The 21,114-nt window shown below is 43.4% G+C and overlaps 1 protein-coding gene across 11 annotated transcripts in view; it reads left to right on the top strand.

Moving 5' to 3' along the window:
* The window catches only part of LOC101465127 (SPRY domain-containing SOCS box protein 4), an 87,519-nt gene that overhangs the window by 32,931 nt on the left and 33,474 nt on the right, over window positions 1-21,114 (top strand). For 8 of the 11 annotated variants that reach the window (XM_012916882.3, XM_004542427.5, XM_004542429.4 and 5 more), the window contains one exon: window positions 12,876-13,834. In XM_012916882.3, coding sequence (XP_012772336.1) covers window positions 13,102-13,834 — 733 coding nt within the window. In that variant the 5' untranslated portion in view covers window positions 12,876-13,101. Of the gene's footprint in view, window positions 1-4,721; window positions 4,951-5,110; window positions 5,342-12,875; window positions 13,835-21,114 lie in introns of those variants that run through there. The other 3 variants (XM_023154594.3, XM_004542430.4, XM_004542428.4) reach the window with 3 other exon arrangements.

Here is a 21,114-nt window from a genome sequence, read left to right as displayed (position 1 = left end):
GAAATGTGTATGGTACAGGCTGGACAGTAAAGCTACCTGGCACTGACGGTGTAAAGTGAGGAGCCTGAAAGGGAGAAAACTGCATGAGTGCACTGCAAACTGAGATTGTGCCTCATTAAGTGAGCTTTCCTATAGTGAAACAGGACATGGTACGGTTGTGTTTTAATGGAGGGAGGAAGAGAAAGAGATATGGGAGGGAAATGAAAGCAGCAGATCACTGTCTGTCCCTCCTGCTGCCTCCATTTACCATCATTGATTGTGCAGCCAGTCGGAATTAACGCCTACCTGCTGTACTCAGATGGTCAGCACTGATGTGTGCAAGAGGGAAAAGGAAATGTGCACCCTTTTTTCCCCTGTAAGCCTTTTATTTCACGCAGTATGACAGCTAAGTGTTGGTGAACTCTTCTTACACTAGGGACTATAAATGTCCACCTTCAAGGACGTATTCTTTCAAGATTTAAAGACGTGGACATCCCTCAGACATGAGGACATTTTGCGGGTAATTGCACCTTAGGTTCAAGGATGCGAGGTTAGTTAAAGAATGGTGGAAACTACTCAATATTGATGGCAGGTTGTGTGAACTGGTACCAAGAACCTCCAGGAGAAATCAAAACAACCTCAGTGTATTACTTTAGGAGTTATATGGGAAAACTGATGTCAATCTGTCGTCTGTCTGTAAAATATAAAGCTATAGGCCGCACCCAGCAAATTGAGATTAATAGAGAGACTGGTGACAGAAGACAGACAGCATCCACCTACCTCTAAATCTCACTAATTCAGATGATCTGTGTTTTGTTTAATTCCCACAAAACCCCAAATAAAAATAACATATTGTGGTTTTATGAAGGATTATATGTGGGACTACATCCTCTTTGTGATTTGGATCCATATAAAACAGCTGACTCTCATCTGTCCTCCATCAGCACACTTTTATTACCTTACTCCTGTCGCTTTTCCATCAGTACATAGTAATTCTACTGGTTATATCAAATATACATGTATATATATATTACCCTGTCCCTTTGACTGTCCTCACCCTTCACCCTGAAGCGGCACATTTCAAACCCTTTTTCTCTCATTTCTCCCACTTTTGTTCTCCCCTTCCATCCATCCGTCTCCCCCTCTCTGTTGATCCCTCCCCCCTGGGCGATGTGGACAGTTGGATGGCTTTGTGTTTGACACGCGTGTTGGTAGGACACACACACAAATGCACGGGCACACACACTTCCAGTTCCTATTGTCAATAAGATGCTCAGCTGTGAAGCCCCTAGCCCTAATTGTGTGGGGTAAGGACAGTGCCCTTATTGTCCTGCAGATTAGCGCATACGCACACCCACCCACACACACATGTGTCCTCAGACCCCATGGGGTCCCTTTAGAGTGGATGTGCCTTGAGGCAGAAAATCAGGGGCAATTTACGAAAGGGTCCGTTAGGGGATGGGGGATGTACCGCAGTCCTCAGCTTGAAGCTGTAATGTCAAACAGTTTCTTTGGTTTCTTATTTAGGATGACAGAAGTCAGTCTTGTGGTGTATTAATGGAAAAACATGCAAGAATTTGTTTTAGTGAAGCATACTGACAATTTTCTCAGTGGCGTTGATGGATATGAGCCCTGAGATGCAGAAAATATAGAAAGCAGTTAACAGAAATCTTCCTACCCTGCACATTTCTCTTTGTAGCAGGATAAACATTAAAGTGATCAAACTCAGGGCAATTCGTTTCCTTGGTTTAGACACAATTACTTAAACAATGAAATCTCTATGTAGTATAATAAAAGAAAGATTTTGTGTTTAACACCTAATGTTACTTTATCGCTCCTTCTTGGATTTTGCATACAGTGTGTTATTGCTGTCATGCTGGACAAATGCAATCAATTTGTGTGATCACTGGTTTGAAGCAAAGCCTCCCAAAACTAAAACCCGGAAAAGCCTCTTAGCCACAAGAATTAGGGGGCTGAGTTTGGGGGTTTGTATTTTAAATGCAAATTAGAAGTACATAAATTAAATAAACAAGAAAATATACCTTCACCTTGTGATTTGACGCACTGTGTTTACAGCTGATCCTAGACTATGATGACAGAATACAAAGGATTGCAGAAATTAAACAACCAGGAGTTCCACTTTATTTCATGTGAGTTTGTCTAAAAATAAACACGGGGAAATTCCAAACTCAGATACACTTTGATCAAAAAACAAAAAAGCTTTCTGTGGAAATGAAATCTCAGATTCTTTCCCAGATTTCTGACTTTCCTTTCTCACTCCTTCCTTGTTAGCCTACAGTGACCTGAAGCCTACAGTGAGTGCTTACATTCAAAACCACTGACCTTCGGTGGATGGTATTTAGAATAGTGGCAAGTCAGTAAAGACGCTGGTTTGAGTACATGCAGATGTATGAACACTGTGTAGGGCAAAGGTAATGTTTGTGACCCATTCAGGTGATCCATAGCCCCCAGTGTGTTTATACACATCTGTACATTTCCTCTTTTCCACCTCCAGCCTGAATGAAGCCAGTTAACTGGCTCTGACGTAAGTGTGTGTGTGTGGGGTGGGGGGTAGTTCTCAGCACTCTGAGCCATGTTCATGTTAACATTTTAAAGACTTTAAGCATAGGCAAGTTACACAGTGACAGCACAAACAGGAAAAAGAGAACGTTCACCTTCAAAATAAAAGTTATAATATTTTTTCCTCTTAGGAATTTGTTTCCAATATAATAAAAGCAGTCATTTTCACCGCCAGGAACCACTCTCCAACTAGTTAAGGATTACACATGTTCCATTGTGACCAGAGGTTGTCATGACCACCTGACAACCTCTGCCCGTTATCCAGGCCTGTGTGACTGTGGTTTACCATTATATATCTCTTTTAATCTATAACTGTGTAAAACAGCAACTTGCTGGTTTAGTGGGCATAATTGCCAGACATTTCCTTGACTCTTAACAATGATGGAACATCTTGTAGAGACTTTAGAATTCCTGATTCAATCCCATAACAGAATGTTTTAGATAAAAAAAAACAAAAAACATAGCAGCTATCCAAAAGCTATTCATGTAATCTAATCTGATCTTTCTTTATCTAACACACACACACACACACACACACACACACACACACACACACACACACACACACACACACACACACACACACACGCTGAACACTGCATCAGGGACAACTTGGGTAGCCAGGGACCAATCCAGTCGACCGTCTCTTCCACCTGAGCCACAGCCATCCTTCTCATTAGCCATCCAGCAGTAGCACCAAAACCATTTTCACACATGAAATATAGACACTTCAGGGATAATAAGATCTGGACATTGTCCCACATTCTCTGAAACTGCTATTTCTAACATGTACACACGAAAGAGGGCAATCCACTTCAGACGTGTTCTCACTACTGGAGTATTTCCACGCCCTGCCCTGGGCGAGAGGTGGTGTCTGGGTAGAACATATTTCGTTCACTGGTATTGAACTGCTACCTGCATTATTCTCACCTTGGAACAAATTGGTGCATTCTAACATCATACAAGTCTTTGTTGTTAGATATCAGGTAATGTCTAGTAAAATCCAGGGATGCAGTGAATGCTTTAAATGGTTAAATTCAGCAAAGCAATAAATATAGTCCCCAAAACTCTGAACTGTCCCTTGAAGTCTCGTTTGTGTTTTTGTTGCGGGGTGGTGGTGTTGTACATGAGCTCCTCATTAAACGCGACCTCACCGTTAGTTGTAGATGTTTGAAAGCAAAAGTCATACAAACCAAGATTTACTCTCACACAACTCTCTGTTATTGCAAATTGCGCTTGAATGCCTGAGCTGACATGTGATGTAATGATACAGTGGGAGATGTGTTGTCGTGCGGGTTTTAGTTCCCCGGTGGTCACACCAGTCCTGGGGAAAGTAAGCTCATACAGGAAGTGAGCTGGCAGGGCCCCGGTCCTGCAGGATTGCACATCCACACAACTATATATGTGTTAATGTGTCTGCGCGTGTGAGTCAGCAAACACGTGTGTGCCGTGTTTTCTAAATGCCACACGGTGATGAGAGAAAGATCCGAGGACAGAGTGTGAGGAGCTTGTGCGAGAGCTTTCCGGAATGTGCTTGTTTTGTCTGTAGTACTTTATTTACTTTCCTGATTTCTTAATTGACTGATGTAGCTGCAGGAAAAGGCTGATAAATGAACATAGTCATCGCATCACCTCAGAGTTATGCAGTAGTTATGCTGTAATTTGCAGTTGTGGGCAGATAAAGGAGGTGACAACAGGAAAGAGCAGCCGGCACAGAGTGTAATAGAGCAGAACAAAAGAGAGCGGGGGTCATCACCCAGACAGCACTGAATCTAATGTGCTAATTGCACACATGGAAAGTGGACAAAAAGGAACACTTGGTACTCAGCTACAGTAATCAAATACTGTGAAAACAATTATTTATTCTTTTAACCTTTTTTTAAGATCTTTTGCTTAATATCTTTTGCAAGAATGTCGTCCTCGTGTGTTTAACTGTAGCTTTCCACGTACCAGTGCACGTAGGACACGACCTGCCTTTCTCACCTTATCGCCTGAAATGTGCACACGATCCGCTTGTGCACGTGTCGGGGTGGACGTGTACGTGAACATATGTGTCTGTGTGTGGCTCCAGCAGTCGGGGCGGGGGTTGGTGTGGTTGGTTGGCTCTGTGTGAGCTCTTTGTGAGAAGTGGGGAGTCGTGGGGGTGTACCGGGTGTTTCTCTCAGCTGCCTGCTGGTCTGGTTGCTGTTGGTAACTTTGCTTGATTAGATCAACGGATCGGCTTTCAGGCCTCTCTCCCGCTCCCCCACCCCACCCCCAGCTCTCCTCTCGGAAAGGCTGAAGTGGAACTGAAACTGGAGTGGTGCTAAAAGTCCGCGCGGAGCTGCGAGTTGCGGCGGAGGAAATCGTGACGGTGCTGCCTTGGAAACGCTTGTCGGAGTTCGAGCACAAGTGAGTTGGGGGAAGGTGGGGGGTAAGAAAAGAAGTGATAGCCTCAGGACAGATAAGCTCCAGGGAGAGAAAAGAGGGAGGGAACAAGGGAGGGAGGAGGAGGAGGAGGCAAGAGGGAGAGAGAGAGAGGTGGGAAGCTCTGAGGAAAGAAGTCTCTCTCTCTCTCTCGCTCTCTTTCTGTCTGTCCGACTTGCCGGCTGCTGCTTCTTCTTCCTCCTGTCTTCTTGGGTTTTCTGGCTGCCGGCGACTGGCTGGAGGAGTTTCAGCTTGTTTTTCGCCTGCCTTTCGGATTTGAACATGGACTCAGGCTGAACAGTTACGCGCACTGAGCTGTGAGAAGAGTCACTGGAGATTTCCCGTAAGCAGCTTGATCTGATCTGATGTCTACAAGGTGAAGTGTGTCTTTGCTCAAATATCCCGCTGAGGGAGATTGTTGCTATTTCAGGAGTGTGTGTACTTGTGGAAGAAACAGCAGCCTTAGAGCGATGAAGTGCTCTTTGTGACAGTTCATACAGGGATAGACGATGTAGGTTAAAAGTCGCTGTTAGTATGATTCATTTTTCATCATGTTTACGAGAGACGGTGATGAGCCTACGCATTGCTGCTTTTGCTGGAAACATTTCCTTCTCTTTTGGATGCTGCTTCACACTGAGCCTCTCCTCCCTCCGGCTCTCCCTCTTCTTGCTCACCTTCTGTCGCTTTTAATTCTCTTAATGGTCTCGAGGTCTCAGCTGGTCAGCTGGGATACCCCTGTGTGTGTATGTGTATTTGTGTGTCTGCTTGCGTGTGTGTGTGTGTGTGTGTGTGGGGAGGGGGGGCAGCTTTTGTTTGGGAGAGAGACAGTTGCGAGTTCTCAGATAAACTACCTCTGGATTTCCCCCCTGCTCACATGCAATAAGATAGATCCTGCTTTCTATTTTTAAACACTATTGTTTGTCTATATATTTGTGAGCACCTGAGTGCTCGCTCCGCAGTAGCATTTCTGTCACTGTTGTGTTTAGTCTATGGATTGGGGCAGGAGGGCGTATTTGTGTAGTCCATTCTGGGATAGAGAGATAGCAGCTCTCCTTTCTGACTTTATCGTTTTGTTTTGTCAGCTGCTGACCGCTGTTTTCTCTCTGCTCCAACCCTTCCATTGTTTTTTGCTCCCTTAAGCTCTCTTTATTTCACTCAGATGCAGATCCATGCAGCTTTACTCCTTTGCAGCCGCTGCTATTTAACATTTTCTGATACCTTTTGTTGATTTTGTAATTCCTTTTTTGTCTTTCTCTTCTTAAAAACTAAGAGAAGTGGGGAGGGTTCTCAGTGTCATGCTGTGTCCCTCTCATTCTCTCTCACTGTGTGTGTGTGTGTGTGTGTGTGTGTGTGTGTGTGTGTGTGTGTGTGTGTGTGTGTGTGTGTGTGTGTGTGTGTGTGTGTGTGTGTGTGTGTGTGTGTGTGTGTGTGCTTTTCTCAATCAGATATCCGAGCAGAGCAGCATGTGAGCTATGTCTGAATCCTAAAACATACAGTTTCCATTATTTTGGTTTTGCCAGTCCAGGTGTCTAAATCTCAAATATAACAAGTTGTTACACGATGCTGATCAGATGGAAATGTCAGGATGTTGGTCCAGCACGTTTGCCTAACTCAGATGGCATAAACAACTGAGTGAAATACCATGAAGCTTTGGTTGCCATCATTAGATCAAAAAATGTAATTCAGCCAATGTTTTTATTTCATGACAGTCCCATTGTTATCAGCTGAATTTTGAGGTTTATCCTCATTACCAAATGTTGCTTAGCAAAAATGGTTAGCCATAAACTGCATCTAAGAGATGCAACTAGACGTCCTCCAGACATCAATTATTAATTCAAGCCTTGAGCTGGTCACAATGATAGGCCCACCCTAAAGCGTGCATTGCATTATTGTCCTTTTTGACTAATTGGGGTGTGCATTAAGAGTTCAACCTAGCCATCAGGTCATCAGCAAAGAGTGTAATGGCTTCACAGATCGTGGGAGCTGGAGGTCATTTTCCCATATGCTTCTGTAGTGCTGAGCTTTGTTTGCAGTCAGTAGTGTCGCCTCCTGCTGGTCAGTAAAAAGAATACACATGCCAGCCGCTTGAGCACTGATGTCACTTTTAAAGCCCAGAAGCCAATTTTTAGTTAGTGTGGCTAAAAAGGTAACATCACTCCTGTACGTCAGCATGTCAGTATGTTAACATGCTGCTATGGGTTTTTCCTTTATTAGAATTCTAAATGCGCGTTTTGCAGGTTGACTAATTAATAAACTTTTAGCTCCAAAAAACTCCCCAGTTTTCAACATCATTACATCATACAAGGTATATAAGTATATATGTTTTCAAAAATTCCTGGGTTGTGCTTTCACTTGTGTGGGTGTGACACGTTTCATCACACTAGTGGAAGCGGCTCAGCTAAGTGACCGAGGCAGCAGCAGTGCGTCAAATTCACACAGACTTTGATGCAGTTTCTTTACTGCTGGGGTTGTGAATCTGCCACAGCTGCCCCAGAAAGCTTTATGTATGGCATTGCCAAGGCCGTGTCTGTGTGTGGACACATGTGTCCATATGTCTGCGAGAGAGGGGTGAATAGGTTCTGCATAGCTGTCCATAAAGGGGTGCTCAATCACTGTGGCACTAATGGTCTTCCCTTAGGGCGCCATGGATTTTTAAGGTGTTGCGACAGGCATGGAAGAAGCATAGCAGCTTAGAAGCAGACAGCATCCTCTGCATCTTAGAGTTTCATAATGCTGGAAAGTAGATCAGTTTCAGTTCCTAAGTCACCCGTGATTCTGTTTAATATTAAGGTGAAAGAGCAGAGCACATTAATGTGAACCGAGCAGGAAGATGTAGGAGATGGAACATGATTCATTAGGGAACGTGGTTCCAGACAGCGTCTCTGTAAAGTTAACTCTGTAAAGAGTTAACACACTGATGGAACAAAGAAGGAGAGCGAGTGGGAATCCATCAAGAGCAATGCATCAGAGATGGAGTAAAAAAAAAGTGGGAAAAGGAAAAAGGCAGCCATTAACTTTCACGGTACATGTGTCATTGTATCTGTGAGAGAGTGTTTGTGACAGTGAGCATGTGCAATAGTATGCAGCTATGTCCGGAGTTTTGCAACCTGTGCTTTTTCTGCTTGCTGAGCTTGCATTGCAATGCCACACGCTAAACGCCATTACAAACTGATAGGGTGTCAGTTCTGCTAGTCTCCCTGGATTTAGTGGCACTGGAAGGCAGAAAGAGGGTAGCAGAGACAAATGGGTGAGGCAGCGGGAATGAGAGCTGAGAGAGAATTTAAGGAGAGTGTAGCAAATACAGGAAAGCTGTTGAAAACAGCTGTGTGAAGAGACAGGACAGCGAGAGGGTCAAACCTACAAAGGGTGACTACGATAGAGTGGTAACGTCTCTTTCTGCTGAAGCCTAATAAGTCCAGAGGTGTCATCAGCTGGAGGAGTTTAAAATCCCAGTCCACTGTCTCTGTCTGTATTTTGACATCATGTTAGGAGCCAGACGGTACAGTTTATGTCTGGCTCTGGCATCTTCATCTACCCAGGGATTCCCTCAGTAGGAATGAATGTCAGCAATGTAGAGAGGATGGTAGTTTGTTTAATCTAGTGGGTACAGCTGTTGCTATGAAGAGATGCTGTATGTTATAAATGTGTGTTTGGGATTGTGTGTGAGTGCTGGTTTTGTACGCTGTGGTGCCCAGATGTCCTCCCAGGAGTGGAAAGTGGAAGAAGTGACCATTTTGTGATTCATTTTCAGACGTCACGAGAATGATGCAAAGTTGCAGTAATTTGGAGTGACAGGCAAGGTTCACATTTGGGCCTCGAACAAAAAGGCAAAGCAGGGTTGAGCAGAACAAAATCACGAGACACAAGTTTGTTTGCCTGCTCCAAAGCTTTACATTATTTCCTGATAGACTTCTGTGGCGCTGCGTGGTGAATTTGACACTAAAGAATAATTAATAGATATTTTAACTGTTTTTCTTTTTTTCTTGAAGCCAACCCATTGACATTCCTTCAGAGGGAAAAACAGACACCTCAATATGTCAGGAGGAAGCTGCTGAATTTCTTGTTCAGTAACTGAAACAGACACGTGAACTTTCAGCTCACTGCTCATTGTGTTTAAACGAATGCATCTGTTTGACTGAAGTTGAGTCTGGCTTTATTGCATGTCATAACCCTTTTGCACTAAATGAATGAGAATGTCTTAAATTGGCATTTTGGCAAATAGGCTAATTTGCTTTCTTGCAGATGAAGTAAATTAAGATTGAAAACGCCCCTGATAGAAAATTACAGCGAGCAGCCTGCATAGTTAGAAAAGAAAAGAAAAAAACTATTGAACTAACCAGCTGCTGATTACACTCCTTATATTAAACAGACAGATATAAGTGGTGTTTGTGGCAAGGCAGGTGAGTAAGTAGATTTCCAAAGAATATAATAATATGATAATACATATGATTTCTTCTGCTGTCGCTGTCTAAAGGTGGCTGTGACTCTCAGGCTAGACATTCATGAATGAACCGATAATCAGGAAGCTATTAGCCGTTATCCTTTGTAAACTTCTGCGTCGTTTCTTTAAAAGTCCTTGATTAACTGCCAAGCAAGTGCACACTCACAGTAAACACCGCCGCATTGAAGACTATGCTGAAGACTCGGGACAACTCGGTTTCTGTTAATCACAGTTTTATATTTAAACACAGCGCTCAGGGTTCTTGGCGTAATTTTTGTGGAAAAGCCCACAGACGTTTCTAGTCTGTTCTCAGAGGGTGGTGCAGTATGAGTGAGAGGTTCCTCGGCAGTTTCCTTTCCCTGTGTGTGAGCTGTCCCTGCATGCGTGTGTCTGTGTGAGTGACTTCAAAGCCTGTCTGCCCAGTCAGAGCTTGCTGGTCAGTTTCAAATGAAACGCAGTCCGTGAGACAGGCCGACACACTCGCACGCACTCGCACACACAGTGCACGCCTCTAATACAATGTTACATACTTAAAGACACACACACCTCCCCCGAGCTTCCAGGTGGCTGCAGCTTGTTAGTGGTACAGCAGGAGAAGCCAGATGAAGCCAGCCCACACCAGCTGCACTGCCCTCTACCTGCCTTCTTATCTCATTCTTTCCCAACTTTTCTCCTCGCTGTTAGTGGAATTTCAGATTTCTATAGTTTTTTCTCTTTGTGTCATATCTTAAAGACGACTTTGCCGATCGTCTTTTTTTAGCTTTTTGTTCTTCGTTTTTTTTTCTAGTCTCTCTTCTGATCCTCCCTATCCTATCCTACCTTTGCATATTCCTTCCATATTAAAGCTAATCAAACCCCTAATTTAAACTTGTAAAAGTAAATTGATATCTCCTACCACAATAGTGGCGGTGCACAAACACGTACTATCTTGTGACATTATAGATCAAATGATTAATTGACCAAGAAAACAATAATCATGGAGTTATTAGAAAAAAACCTGCCTTCTTTTGCATGTGTGTGTATTTGGCACGTGCGTAGCTCTACGTCAGCTGCTGTCCACTCCATACCTGCTTAACTCTGACTGCATGAAGGGATGAGTGCAGTCTTAAAGGAGCCAGTAGCAGGAGAAGAGGAAGATGGAGGGAGGGAAAGTAAACAACAGATGGTGGAAGCATGTTGCTGCTACTCGCAGCAGTATGCCAGCCCACCACCAGCTTCTTGCGAGGTTACTATGCAACGGTGACCGTGACGATATGGAGGTCAGAGGTCAAGTGCCTCCTTGATGACGGCCCCGTAATGCCACGCGCCGTGCCAGACTGAACCAGCTGAGACACATGTATAAAGACGCTGAGAGAGCGTACGAATTTGTTTTCCTTGGCTGAGGTTTGGCGGTGATGACTGTTGAAATCTTCCATGCAGCGTCCACCCTTGACCCACCTGCCAGCAGTGATGACACACACTGAGGCAGCTGTCTGTGCTCTGTCCGTGTGTGTGTGTGTGTGTGTGTGTGTGTGTGTGTGTGTGTGTGTGTGTGTGTGTGTGTGTGTGTGTGTGTGTGTGTGTCCGAGCGCTGAGTCGTTTCATGCTGAGGAGTGAACTGAGTAGTGGCATACATTGGCTGGTGTGGCTGGTAGGTGCCATGACCTTCACGGAGAGGGGAAAAAGAAAGAGAGCAAGAGAGAGAACTGGAAAATGCACGTGGTCAAAATGAGACGCTTGTATTCGTGCTGTGGAATATCTTTATTCCACAGCACGGACCAGCAAGGACCAGCTTTAGGGCTCGGGTGTGAGGACTTTGGGGGAAAATGACGACGACATTTGAACTGATCCTGTGTGGAGTTAAAAGGTTTGAATTAGGGTTGGGGTGAGGCATTTCAGCTGTGATGGCTGAGGGTAAGCCCTGTCCACAGACTATGAGTTTTTCACCATTGTTTTTAGTTATACCTTACTTTTTTTGCTATTGTTAACCTTTATTTTGCCATTCAGTCCCCAATCTTAATCTACAGTACAAAAAAAAAAACAGAGTTTGAGAAGCTTTTGTAAAAATGTACTTTATTGCAATATTTTTTAACTCAATGTTATTTTTTTTTCGGCTTAAGTAACTAGTTTGAATAAAAAAATGAGACAATAGACCCTATTTAGAAATTTTGATACAGTAGCAGAGCAGCTTCTCATGTAAACTGTAAATAGCAGTTTGTATTGTCAATAGCAGAACGAGGTTAGATCTTCGGTAGCTGCCTTTTGTGCTTTCGCATTTTTTTGTAACACAGTGCAGTGTTGACAGGTAAATAAGGTGTGAATCACTCATATTGAAGTGTGAGACACTCTTACCAGAAGAAGCGTCAGTAAATTTAACACACACACACACAGACAGTCACTTTGTGGCTTATTCAGGATGAGGTAAATACAAGCAGCAGACATGCAGGGAGCTGTGTGATTCACTTCCCTGTTTGCATGAAGTGTGGCTGTTTTCCTGTGAACAGGAAGCTGAAGCTGTCGTTCCAGGAACAGATCATTACGTTGGTTGAAGTGCACCGAACCTGCCTGTGTGCGTGTGACAACGAGAAATCGTGTCTTTGTAGCAGCTTCGCAGCCTGAAATAAGGGTTTCAATTTGTTTACTGCAACAACTTTAAAAAATAATTACTAAAATAAACAAGTTAATATTTTGTCTATTTAGATGTCCAAGTTCCAATTTATTTAGATGTGCGTAAATCAAATAGAAATATCACAGGAATGTTATAATGAGGTGACCAGAGTGAGAGAAATTAATGCTTTGGATTCCCAAAGTGGAAGTGAAATAACAAGAAACTAACTAAAAACTAAACTAAAACTTAAAGCGTCTACAGTGGAAACTGATTTTTACCAATGAAAACGAAAACTGTTTCCTAAAAATGAAAGTATTAACTGTGGTTACAGCTCGCTCTTGTTTTACGTGTCACACACACGAGCGTCAAAGACAGAACTAGAGCCATGTTTCATCATATTTTACCAAACGCCTCGGCATGCAGACTAGCTGAAGTTTTCAACTCCGTCACACAGAGGATTGGAGATAAATTATTACCTTGTGCGTTCCGTTTGCCTGCTGTTGATATTTTTGCAAACTCAGGCAATACCCATTAAATTTGCATTAACAAAATGAGAGTGTGGTAGGTTCAGATCTGGGCTATGTTGCACAACTGGGCAATGTTTGCAAAGTAACATACCTGTGCTGGCACAGGCGCATGACTTTCTTGGTAGGATGCATGATGAGTCAGAGGAAATACATGGGTATTTGTGCCAGTAATTGTCCTGTTCATTGTGTATTTCTCTGAAATCAAAGCCACACAAAATCTGTGAAACAATAAGTTTTGACACCCGTTGCCATCACTGTGCTTCTCTTTCAGCTCCTCTACATTTTCTTTCTTTTTTTGATATCTGCTATCTCTGTTTTTATTTACGTGTTTTTCCTCTTGTGCTTCTCTCAACAGGAGTGACAGCGACTCTGTGTTTCTGAAGAAATCTGTGGCATGAAACCAGATCACACAGGTCTCTCGTACACCTTCATCTCCCTTTACCACTCTCCAGTTAGAAACACACTCCTCAGCTTCACTGCATTGATGAGGTAACGTCAGGCTCCGTGCAAGAACCCACCTGCAGCGGCGACTCCTTCCCCTCTTCCTTCCTCTTCCTTCTGTCAGTCATTGCACCGCAGCCATGGGCCAAAAGATCTCTGGCAGCATTAAATCAGTAGATGGTCGCGGGGAAAGCGGTGGCTCCCCATCCTACCGACCCCTGACTCATCGTCGGCAGCACCCTGAGCTAAGGGGCCCGGATTTCTTCAAACCTCCCAGGCTGGATCTCCTACTGGACATGCCGTGCGCTGGACTGGAGACTCAACTCCGTCACGCGTGGAACGCCGATGACCGGTCGCTTAACATCTTCATCAAAGAGGACGACAAGTTAACTTTTCATCGCCACCCTGTCGCTCAGAGCACGGACTGCATCCGGGGGCGGGTTGGATACACGAGGGGACTCCATGTATGGAAGATCAACTGGCCTGTCCGGCAGCGAGGCACCCACGCTGTGGTCGGAGTAGCAACCTCCGAAGCTCCTTTACATTCTGTTGGCTACACAGCGTTAGTGGGGTCAGACTGCGAGTCCTGGGGCTGGGATCTGGGACGTAATAGGCTCTACCACGACAGTAAGAACAGGGCGCACAGCTCACTGCCCTCTTACCCTTGTTTCCTGGAGCCGGAGGAGTCGTTCACCCTTCCGGACTCTCTGCTAGTGATACTGGACATGGACGAAGGGACCTTAAGTTTTATGGTGGATGGACAGTATCTAGGAGTGGCATTTAGAGGACTGAAAGGAAAGAAACTGTATCCCATCGTCAGTGCCGTGTGGGGACATTGTGAGATATCCATGAAGTACATCAACGGCCTGGATCGTAAGTAACCGCTTTTTGGTGACTATTTACACATTATGAACATAATCCAGCAGTAATAGTAGTAGTGGAGACTACTCAGAGTTCATATTCACATTCCTTAGATCAGCGGTCCCCAACCTTTTTTGCGCCATGGACCGGTTTATGCCCGACAATATTTTCACGGACCGGCCTTTAAGGTGTCGCGGATAAATGCAACAAAATAAAACTAGTACCGGTACTGAAAAAAGAAGATTTATTCATAACACACGTGAAAAGACCCAGGAAAACTGAGTTAACGATCAAAACGATAACAAAATAACGCTCAACTCTCGCGGCCCGGTACCAAACGACTCACGGACCGGTACCGGTCCGAGGCCCAGGCGTTGGGGACCGCTGCCTTAGATGACCTACCTACAAAAAATGCCTGATATTAAAAAAAAAAAGGAAACCACTGAACTAAACTAATGTGGCGGTGTCGTAATACCTTCATGGTGTTGTAAGAATTTCAGTTTGTTGTGTCACTCTTCTGAGATTGCAAATCTGACACACTTTCTTTGGCAGCAAACAGGGTGAAAATTAGTTTGAGTACCACTGGAAGGAGTCCACGTGTTCTGCAACATTCATTATTCAGTACTCAGTACTGAAAGCATTAGTGTCTCAGCGGTTTGAGTGTGCAATTTCTAGTGTTTTTTTTCTTCTTCTTTTTAAATTGAAGTGCTTTCGTTAGCGATGCTTGAAGCCGGAGAGGAGTCTCGCGTTATTTCAGAAAGACAGAGAAGGTGTTTTTTAACAAAGCAGTCAGATGTTAGTGATGGATGCGTTGGGTTGATTTTGTTATATTTTTCAGTGATTTGGCTTTTTTCCGGCTGTAGAAGTGTATCATGAGCTAACGGTGTTTCAAATTGCTGTGGCAGAGCAGACATGTGGCGCACACATGAAGTAAAAGAGTAGTTTAAAATATTGGTTTTTTGCTTTTGATTGGGTAAACAGATTGCTTGTGATTGTTTTCTTTGATCTCTGAACTCTCTCCCACTGTCTGCATGTGCACGCCAAAAGAGAAGAGACAGGCTCCCCCGTCACAGTCTAAACAGTAACGCTTTGAACGTCTCGTTAAAAGCTCACTTAGACTCACATCACGGACACTTACACGTATGAACACACACCTGCCAGGAAGGGAAAGGGTGTGTTGTGACAACAGGCTTATAATCTCCCTCCCTTTTAGTTCGCTGAGCCCTGTGGGTCTTATTTGATTTCACAACAGGGTGTGCTTTTGTGTGTAACCCCAACAGCAATCTCAAGGCTCAAAGGAAAACCCGTCGCTCTCTGTAGTTTGTTACATCTCATTTCTCTTTGCCCAATCATCTCAAATTTCTGTTTGAATTTTTTTTCTCTCTCAAAACTTCTCTGCTCTCCAGGGACGCCATGACACCAAGAGCCCATTTTCTTCTCTAAAAAAAATAACAGGCGTAATTCCAGCTTTAAATTGGGGGTTTTTTTGCCTTAAAATTGCAGCTGGCCAACTGGAATATGAATCAGAAAAAAACCCTCTTGCCTGAACTGTATTTATTTTCTATCCTTCAGTTTAACTCCTGTTATATGTGTGCATTTAAATCTTTTAATCTCCAACCTGTCACTATTAAACATTGTTTGACTGCTTAAAAGCACCGTACCTCAGTCATTTTTCATTTATGTAGAATATTGACTCCGTTTTAAAGCACTCGCTTCTACAATCTTACAGCCTTCATGCTGTGTGTAAAGCTTAGTGCAGGGAGGAGGGTAGAGGCCCATCGTCGCAAGCCGGCTGAGATGTGTGTATGAGAGATAGACACTGACACGGCATGAAATTAAAAAAATACATATTTTTGGTCAGAGTACAAAACAGAATGAAGAAGACTCAAAAATCAGGGGATCTTGGGAAGACACTGGTTGTAGTGAGCAAGAAATATCTAACTAACTGTAACCAGTCACAGCTTTTATTAGAATACGGTCTTTATTATACAGCCATGCATTCAGAATTTCCCAAACAAAGTAAATGAAATCTCATGTGAATGTGTGCGCAAACACACGGAAACAAAAGCGTGTTTGAGAGAGGCCTAAGGTAGGGGAAGTCCGCTCGGACTACCAAATCCGTAACAATTCATTCGGTTTCTGATTCCATTCATTTGTTGCTGAGACGTCGTTTTGGGTTATTAGCGCTCCAGGCGTCGCTCTGAATTCCAAACAAAGACAGCAGTGAGTGATATTTCAAGGGTTTAGTGAAAAGGTGAAGTAAATAGCCTAAAGCAGGTTCTCTTTGACGCAGGGCAGGCTGTGATTACAGTCTGTGCGGCAGCTTCTTTCAGTATCAGTTTTGGATTGAATCGGCTCGTCTGCCCTGCAGATGACTCGAGTAGAGAGAATGAAGTCATAATTGCTGTCTGCCTGTGAGTAAAGGAGTGTCTGTGTGCACAGCAAACCATGATTGTGTGGTCAGCCGAAGAACAGACGTTGTTTCACCTTTTTGTTTTCTTTTTTTCACGGTAATCGCTCGGTAGTGACTGTATCTAATGAGCCGACCTATGAGAAGTCACCGTTGGGTTGTTTGTAAATTATTGTTGGAGGAAGAAACAACGCGATTGCCGGGTATTAAAAAGAGATTTGTTGGTGCGCCGTCTTCACATCACCCTGTTTGCTTTCTCATCACTCCGGCTCGGGCCCCTGTTGCTCCGTGATCGTCATTTTGCTCCACCTGAGATCATTACTCCCATTCCTGCAGTGACACACCGGAGAGCGATGAAGCCAGCAGCACTTCAGGCTCATGGCAGTTTTTGTAAGATTGCACAAAGTGACCAGAAATGGATATGAACTTAAGTCTGCATTGTCCTGCACATGTGAGCCCTCTTCCTTCAGAGGCTTCCTCCATAAACATGTGAACTGATCTGTTTGCCAGTTAGAGTATATTTAACTTAATAGATGCTATGTTGCATAAACTACATATGCAGCTAATTTCTTTGCAACCTTAAAGGACTCTCCTTCTTCTCCTTGGTTCTTTTTCTTCCGCTCATAGTTTTCTCTTGTCCTGTGTCTATAATTGTGCCAATTAGTGGCACTTTGATTAGCTAAAATGGGACCTTTAGCCCTGATATGTGCCATTTTCTCTCCTGTCTTTGTACTCCAGTGCATATTATGCAGAATGCCGCTGCAAAATCTGGCAGTTTAACAGCTAATTTACAAACCACCCAGAGTATAATTCCTTTTTTTCTCTGAATAATTAAATGCAGTTTCTGGGCACATATTGCTGTTATCAGCTTATAAATGCAATTTCAGGGGATGGTTTTCACTACAGTTACTTGTCCAGAATTTCTTTCCTGCCGGTGAAGCCAATGTCTGCGTGGTTTTCTCACGTGGCTGAATAGTTCCCCCGTCCAACAGCTGTCATATGATTTATCCATACAGACAATTAAGCCGACCAGTCATTGTTGCATCATGGGCTGAGAGGGAAGCAAAGGGGAAAACAGTTGAAAAGGTTGGGGGGGAAAAAGCAGATAAGGTGGGAGAGAGAGTGACGGAATGGAAGAAAACCCAAGAGAGACGGTTACAGCTGAGAGAATTGGTAAAAGCAGGATAACATCTGCAAGTCGCAGCGAGCATACTGAAGTTTTATCAGGAGAAGGGTGGAAGCAGAGCACAAAGGCAGCGAGAGAGAAGGGTTTGCACAGTAAGGGATGTGTGACAGGCGCACAGCTGATCAGCTCTCTGAGCTGAAAAAGCTGGTGTTGTTGGTATTGCAATACAAACCACAAAAGGCCACAAAAAACACATTAAAAATGATGAAAAATGAATCTTAAAATATTTAAATGCTGAATTTTTCTTTTTGCAGCACTTCACAGACACAGGCACTACCACAGGGTTTTCTCTGCCATTAATTTATACTTCACAGTCAAAATCACAACTGCCGGCTTATTCAGGATTATTCACATTCCAGCAGATCTGTCGACGTGAAGTGACCCGGTTTCTTTTTCCTGTAAGCCAGCTGAGAGCTGACACCCTGACCTCCCTCCCTCTCTCCTACTGTTTAGTCTGCATCACATGAGCTTACACACTCCAGGTCAGACCTAAACCAGCTGCAGCCACCTACTCACTAGAACTTCACACAGCGGTCTTAGTTGTGTCTGGGTTGTTTACATGAAGATCATGGCACCCTAAGATCCCCAGAAAGCGCACTGTCTGTCAGTAGGAATGCTTTAAATGATGTCTGGTTTTTTCAGGTTCATAAATGATCAGGAATTCACTCTTTAGTAGAAAGTATTTAACCTTTCCAGAGCTTTTATAGTAATGATTGCAGTTTTTGTTCAAGTGCTGGTTTATCAGATCAAAACAAAGTCGGCACAAACTCCGTTGCCCTCCTTTGTGATATTAAGCCATGCACATTTGGATTTCTTAGATCTGCTGCGGTTTTGAGGCGTTCTCGTCTCAGATTTCTGCAGGCGCTAAAATACGGTGAGGGTTTTTTAAAATTGTGTGTTGGTAAAAGGACGGAAATGTTTATTTTTGAAAACAGAAAAGCAACTCGTCCTCAAGGAAGTGACTACTTTCTATTGAAGTAGTTTTAAAGATCACTGTGAATTCAAGCATTGTGGCATGTGGGAAATTTAAAGGTGGGTGTCATAAAACCACACCATATAAAATTAAACCCAGCATTTTTAATTTGGGTACTTTAGCGCTCGTTAATTTCCTTATTATTTGGCTTTTGCATGTCAATTTCACTCCAGGATGGATGAACGGGATGCCAGTATCTGAACCATTAGCTTTCATGTTAGGAGCAGTGACTCAGCTTCCTGAGCTAGTGCGTGGAGTTTCGCACCAACTGCTGGCTGTGATATGTGGGTCACTGGGTTGGTGATTTAGCTTAACTTGGCTGCCAGCCTTAGGCTTGCATCCTGCTCTTTATGGTTCCCTGATATGTCTCCCTGTGCTTTTTACTGTCACATTTGCATGCATCACTGGTTTGTTTTTCTCTGTCTTGTTCGTTCGTTTCCCCCGAAGTGTTTGCTCCTTTGCACATTTAGCTATAAGCAGCTTCTTTGAAGCCCACACAAAGTGGGGAGGGGGGGGGGGAAAGAAGAAAAGTTATACTTTGTGCTTTTCTTTAAACAACCCGACACTGATTTTGAATTTCTTCCAAATATTTTGATCATCCATAATTGAGAGAGCACTTTGTTTTTGCACCTGCTCTGCTAAATGTGCAATTTTTTTTCGTGGCTAATTTGTAGTGCCTACGCAGTAGCTTAATAGCTTGTGCAAATTGTCTCAGAAGAAGCTACGTCAACAACTGTTCTGCCTAAATTAAATGTCCTCGGTGGCCGAATGCCTCTGATATGTTCTGGGACTCTGCCTTTCTTGATATATAATATTAAGAACACCTCTGATTGGTCGCTCTGACACTGCAAAACAAGATTAAATGACACAGAAAAAGCTCAAATGGAGGTTTGAAAGTGCCTCATGTTTCTTTTTCCATCCTCTGCTTTGAGATCTAAACACCCTCGGCTGCAGCGGGGAACGGTGGTGTCATCTCAGTGTGCTCACAATCAAATATTTAACAGCAGAGATGAGCAGTGAAGAAGAGAAGAAAGAGGCATAGAAAACATAAAAAAATAAAACGGAGATAGACAAAGTAAAGAATTGGAGAGGAGCGGAGGGGAAACCAGCGACATGCGAGAGATAAAAGGCAAACAGAACATGAACTAAACAGAGCCTAAAAAGTGAGGATGGTGATTTTATTATGCTCTCTAGTGTCAAAGCTTTAAGAAAAAAGAGGAACTAAAAAGCAACAATAGTGAGGAAGGAGAAAAAGAGAACAGAATAGAGAGAACTGAACAGATAAATATAGCTAAAAACAAGTGCATGGAAAGTGCGATGGAGGCAGCTCTGAAATGTGGGAATAATCACAGATTGGCAGCTAGAATGAGGACTGACAGAGACAGGCTGATAAAAGGCAAAGAAGGGAAGGAGCGCTATTAGAGATGAAGAAGACGGGAGGTGTGCAGAGCGAACGAGGGCCAAATTGAAAGTCATGTCGAGCCACTGGTGTCGGTTCTGGTCACATAAACTGATAGATGATGTGGGAATCATGGAGCAGCGCTGAAACCGGGTGCTAATGAAGAGCTCCAGGGCAAACGTCGGTCTGATTAGTAAAAGGACAAGTGCTGGAATATGAATCAGTGTTTTCGACATACTCAAACACAATCTAATGCATATAACGAGATTTTAGATTTTTAATCTTAATCCATGTGAATATTTAAAATATTTAGTTAAAATAATCAGTGTACAGCTGTTTATCAGTGTACTTAGCTTATATCAAGAGCTGTTCCTGGGCCTAAAAATGCAATAATCTATGATCTCACAGCAATAATCACTGGCTGGCTTTTATGCAGCTTCATTCAAAGAGCTTTAGAGAGAAACTGGGGTAACCTTTTCCAGGCTTAAGCTTGTCGACTTAAAATAGCTAATGACCTTACCGTGGCTAACAGCTCAACTGCTGTCGAGTGGTGCCTTTGCCCGAGTCGATTATACAACTTTAATTGAGAATCCCAAGTCCAGCATCAGTGTTTCAGTTACAGCGATGACCTGGTTCAGCTTCTAAACTTCTCAAAATAAGTGGACTATTTAAGCAGATCAGCTGCACTGCAAATTAATTGCCTACTTGTAAAACCAGATTAACTCGAGTTGTTTTTTTTTAGATGGTTTCAGACTCGTATGACTGCGTGTCTGCTGAACTGTGCTGCGTGTCTGCAGCAAGTATGTGTCTCCTGACTGTTTTCTGTTCCCACTTTCTTTCTTCGGCTGCTTTTTTTTCCTCCTTTCTGTTTATTTCTTTTCTCTTTCATTGATTCCATCACATTAATGGGCTCATATCGATCTACACCCCCAAGACCAGAGCCGTGCACACCTGCTCTTACTAATGTAAGAGCTGCTTGACATTAATTTTGTGTAACTTAGTGCCGGAGAAAAAGGTCAATAACGGGCAAAGAGGTATTTTAAATTCAACACAGGATGAAGTGTTACATGTGTACTTTTCACCTTGTCCACAACATTGGTGGCATTTTGCAACTTTAAAAGCACAATTATAGCTTTCCTATAGCTAACTAATGGCAAACACAGTCTGAAGTAGTCTACAGCGAGGAGAAAAAAAGTCTCAAATGCTGAATGCTTCCCTGTGAATCTGTGAATAGTGACATAGCCAAGGGAGCCGGCGCATTAACATTTCCCCACTGTACCACCAGTATGCGTGTTAAAAGTTCTGCTATCAGTTGTGTTGGTTT

This window comes from Maylandia zebra, linkage group LG18 (genome assembly GCF_041146795.1).
Source record: "Maylandia zebra isolate NMK-2024a linkage group LG18, Mzebra_GT3a, whole genome shotgun sequence".
In the NCBI taxonomy this organism is placed as follows: Eukaryota; Metazoa; Chordata; class Actinopteri; order Cichliformes; family Cichlidae; genus Maylandia; species Maylandia zebra.
Note: the sequence above shows the minus strand (reverse complement) of the source record. Positions and strands in the feature narration are given on the sequence as shown.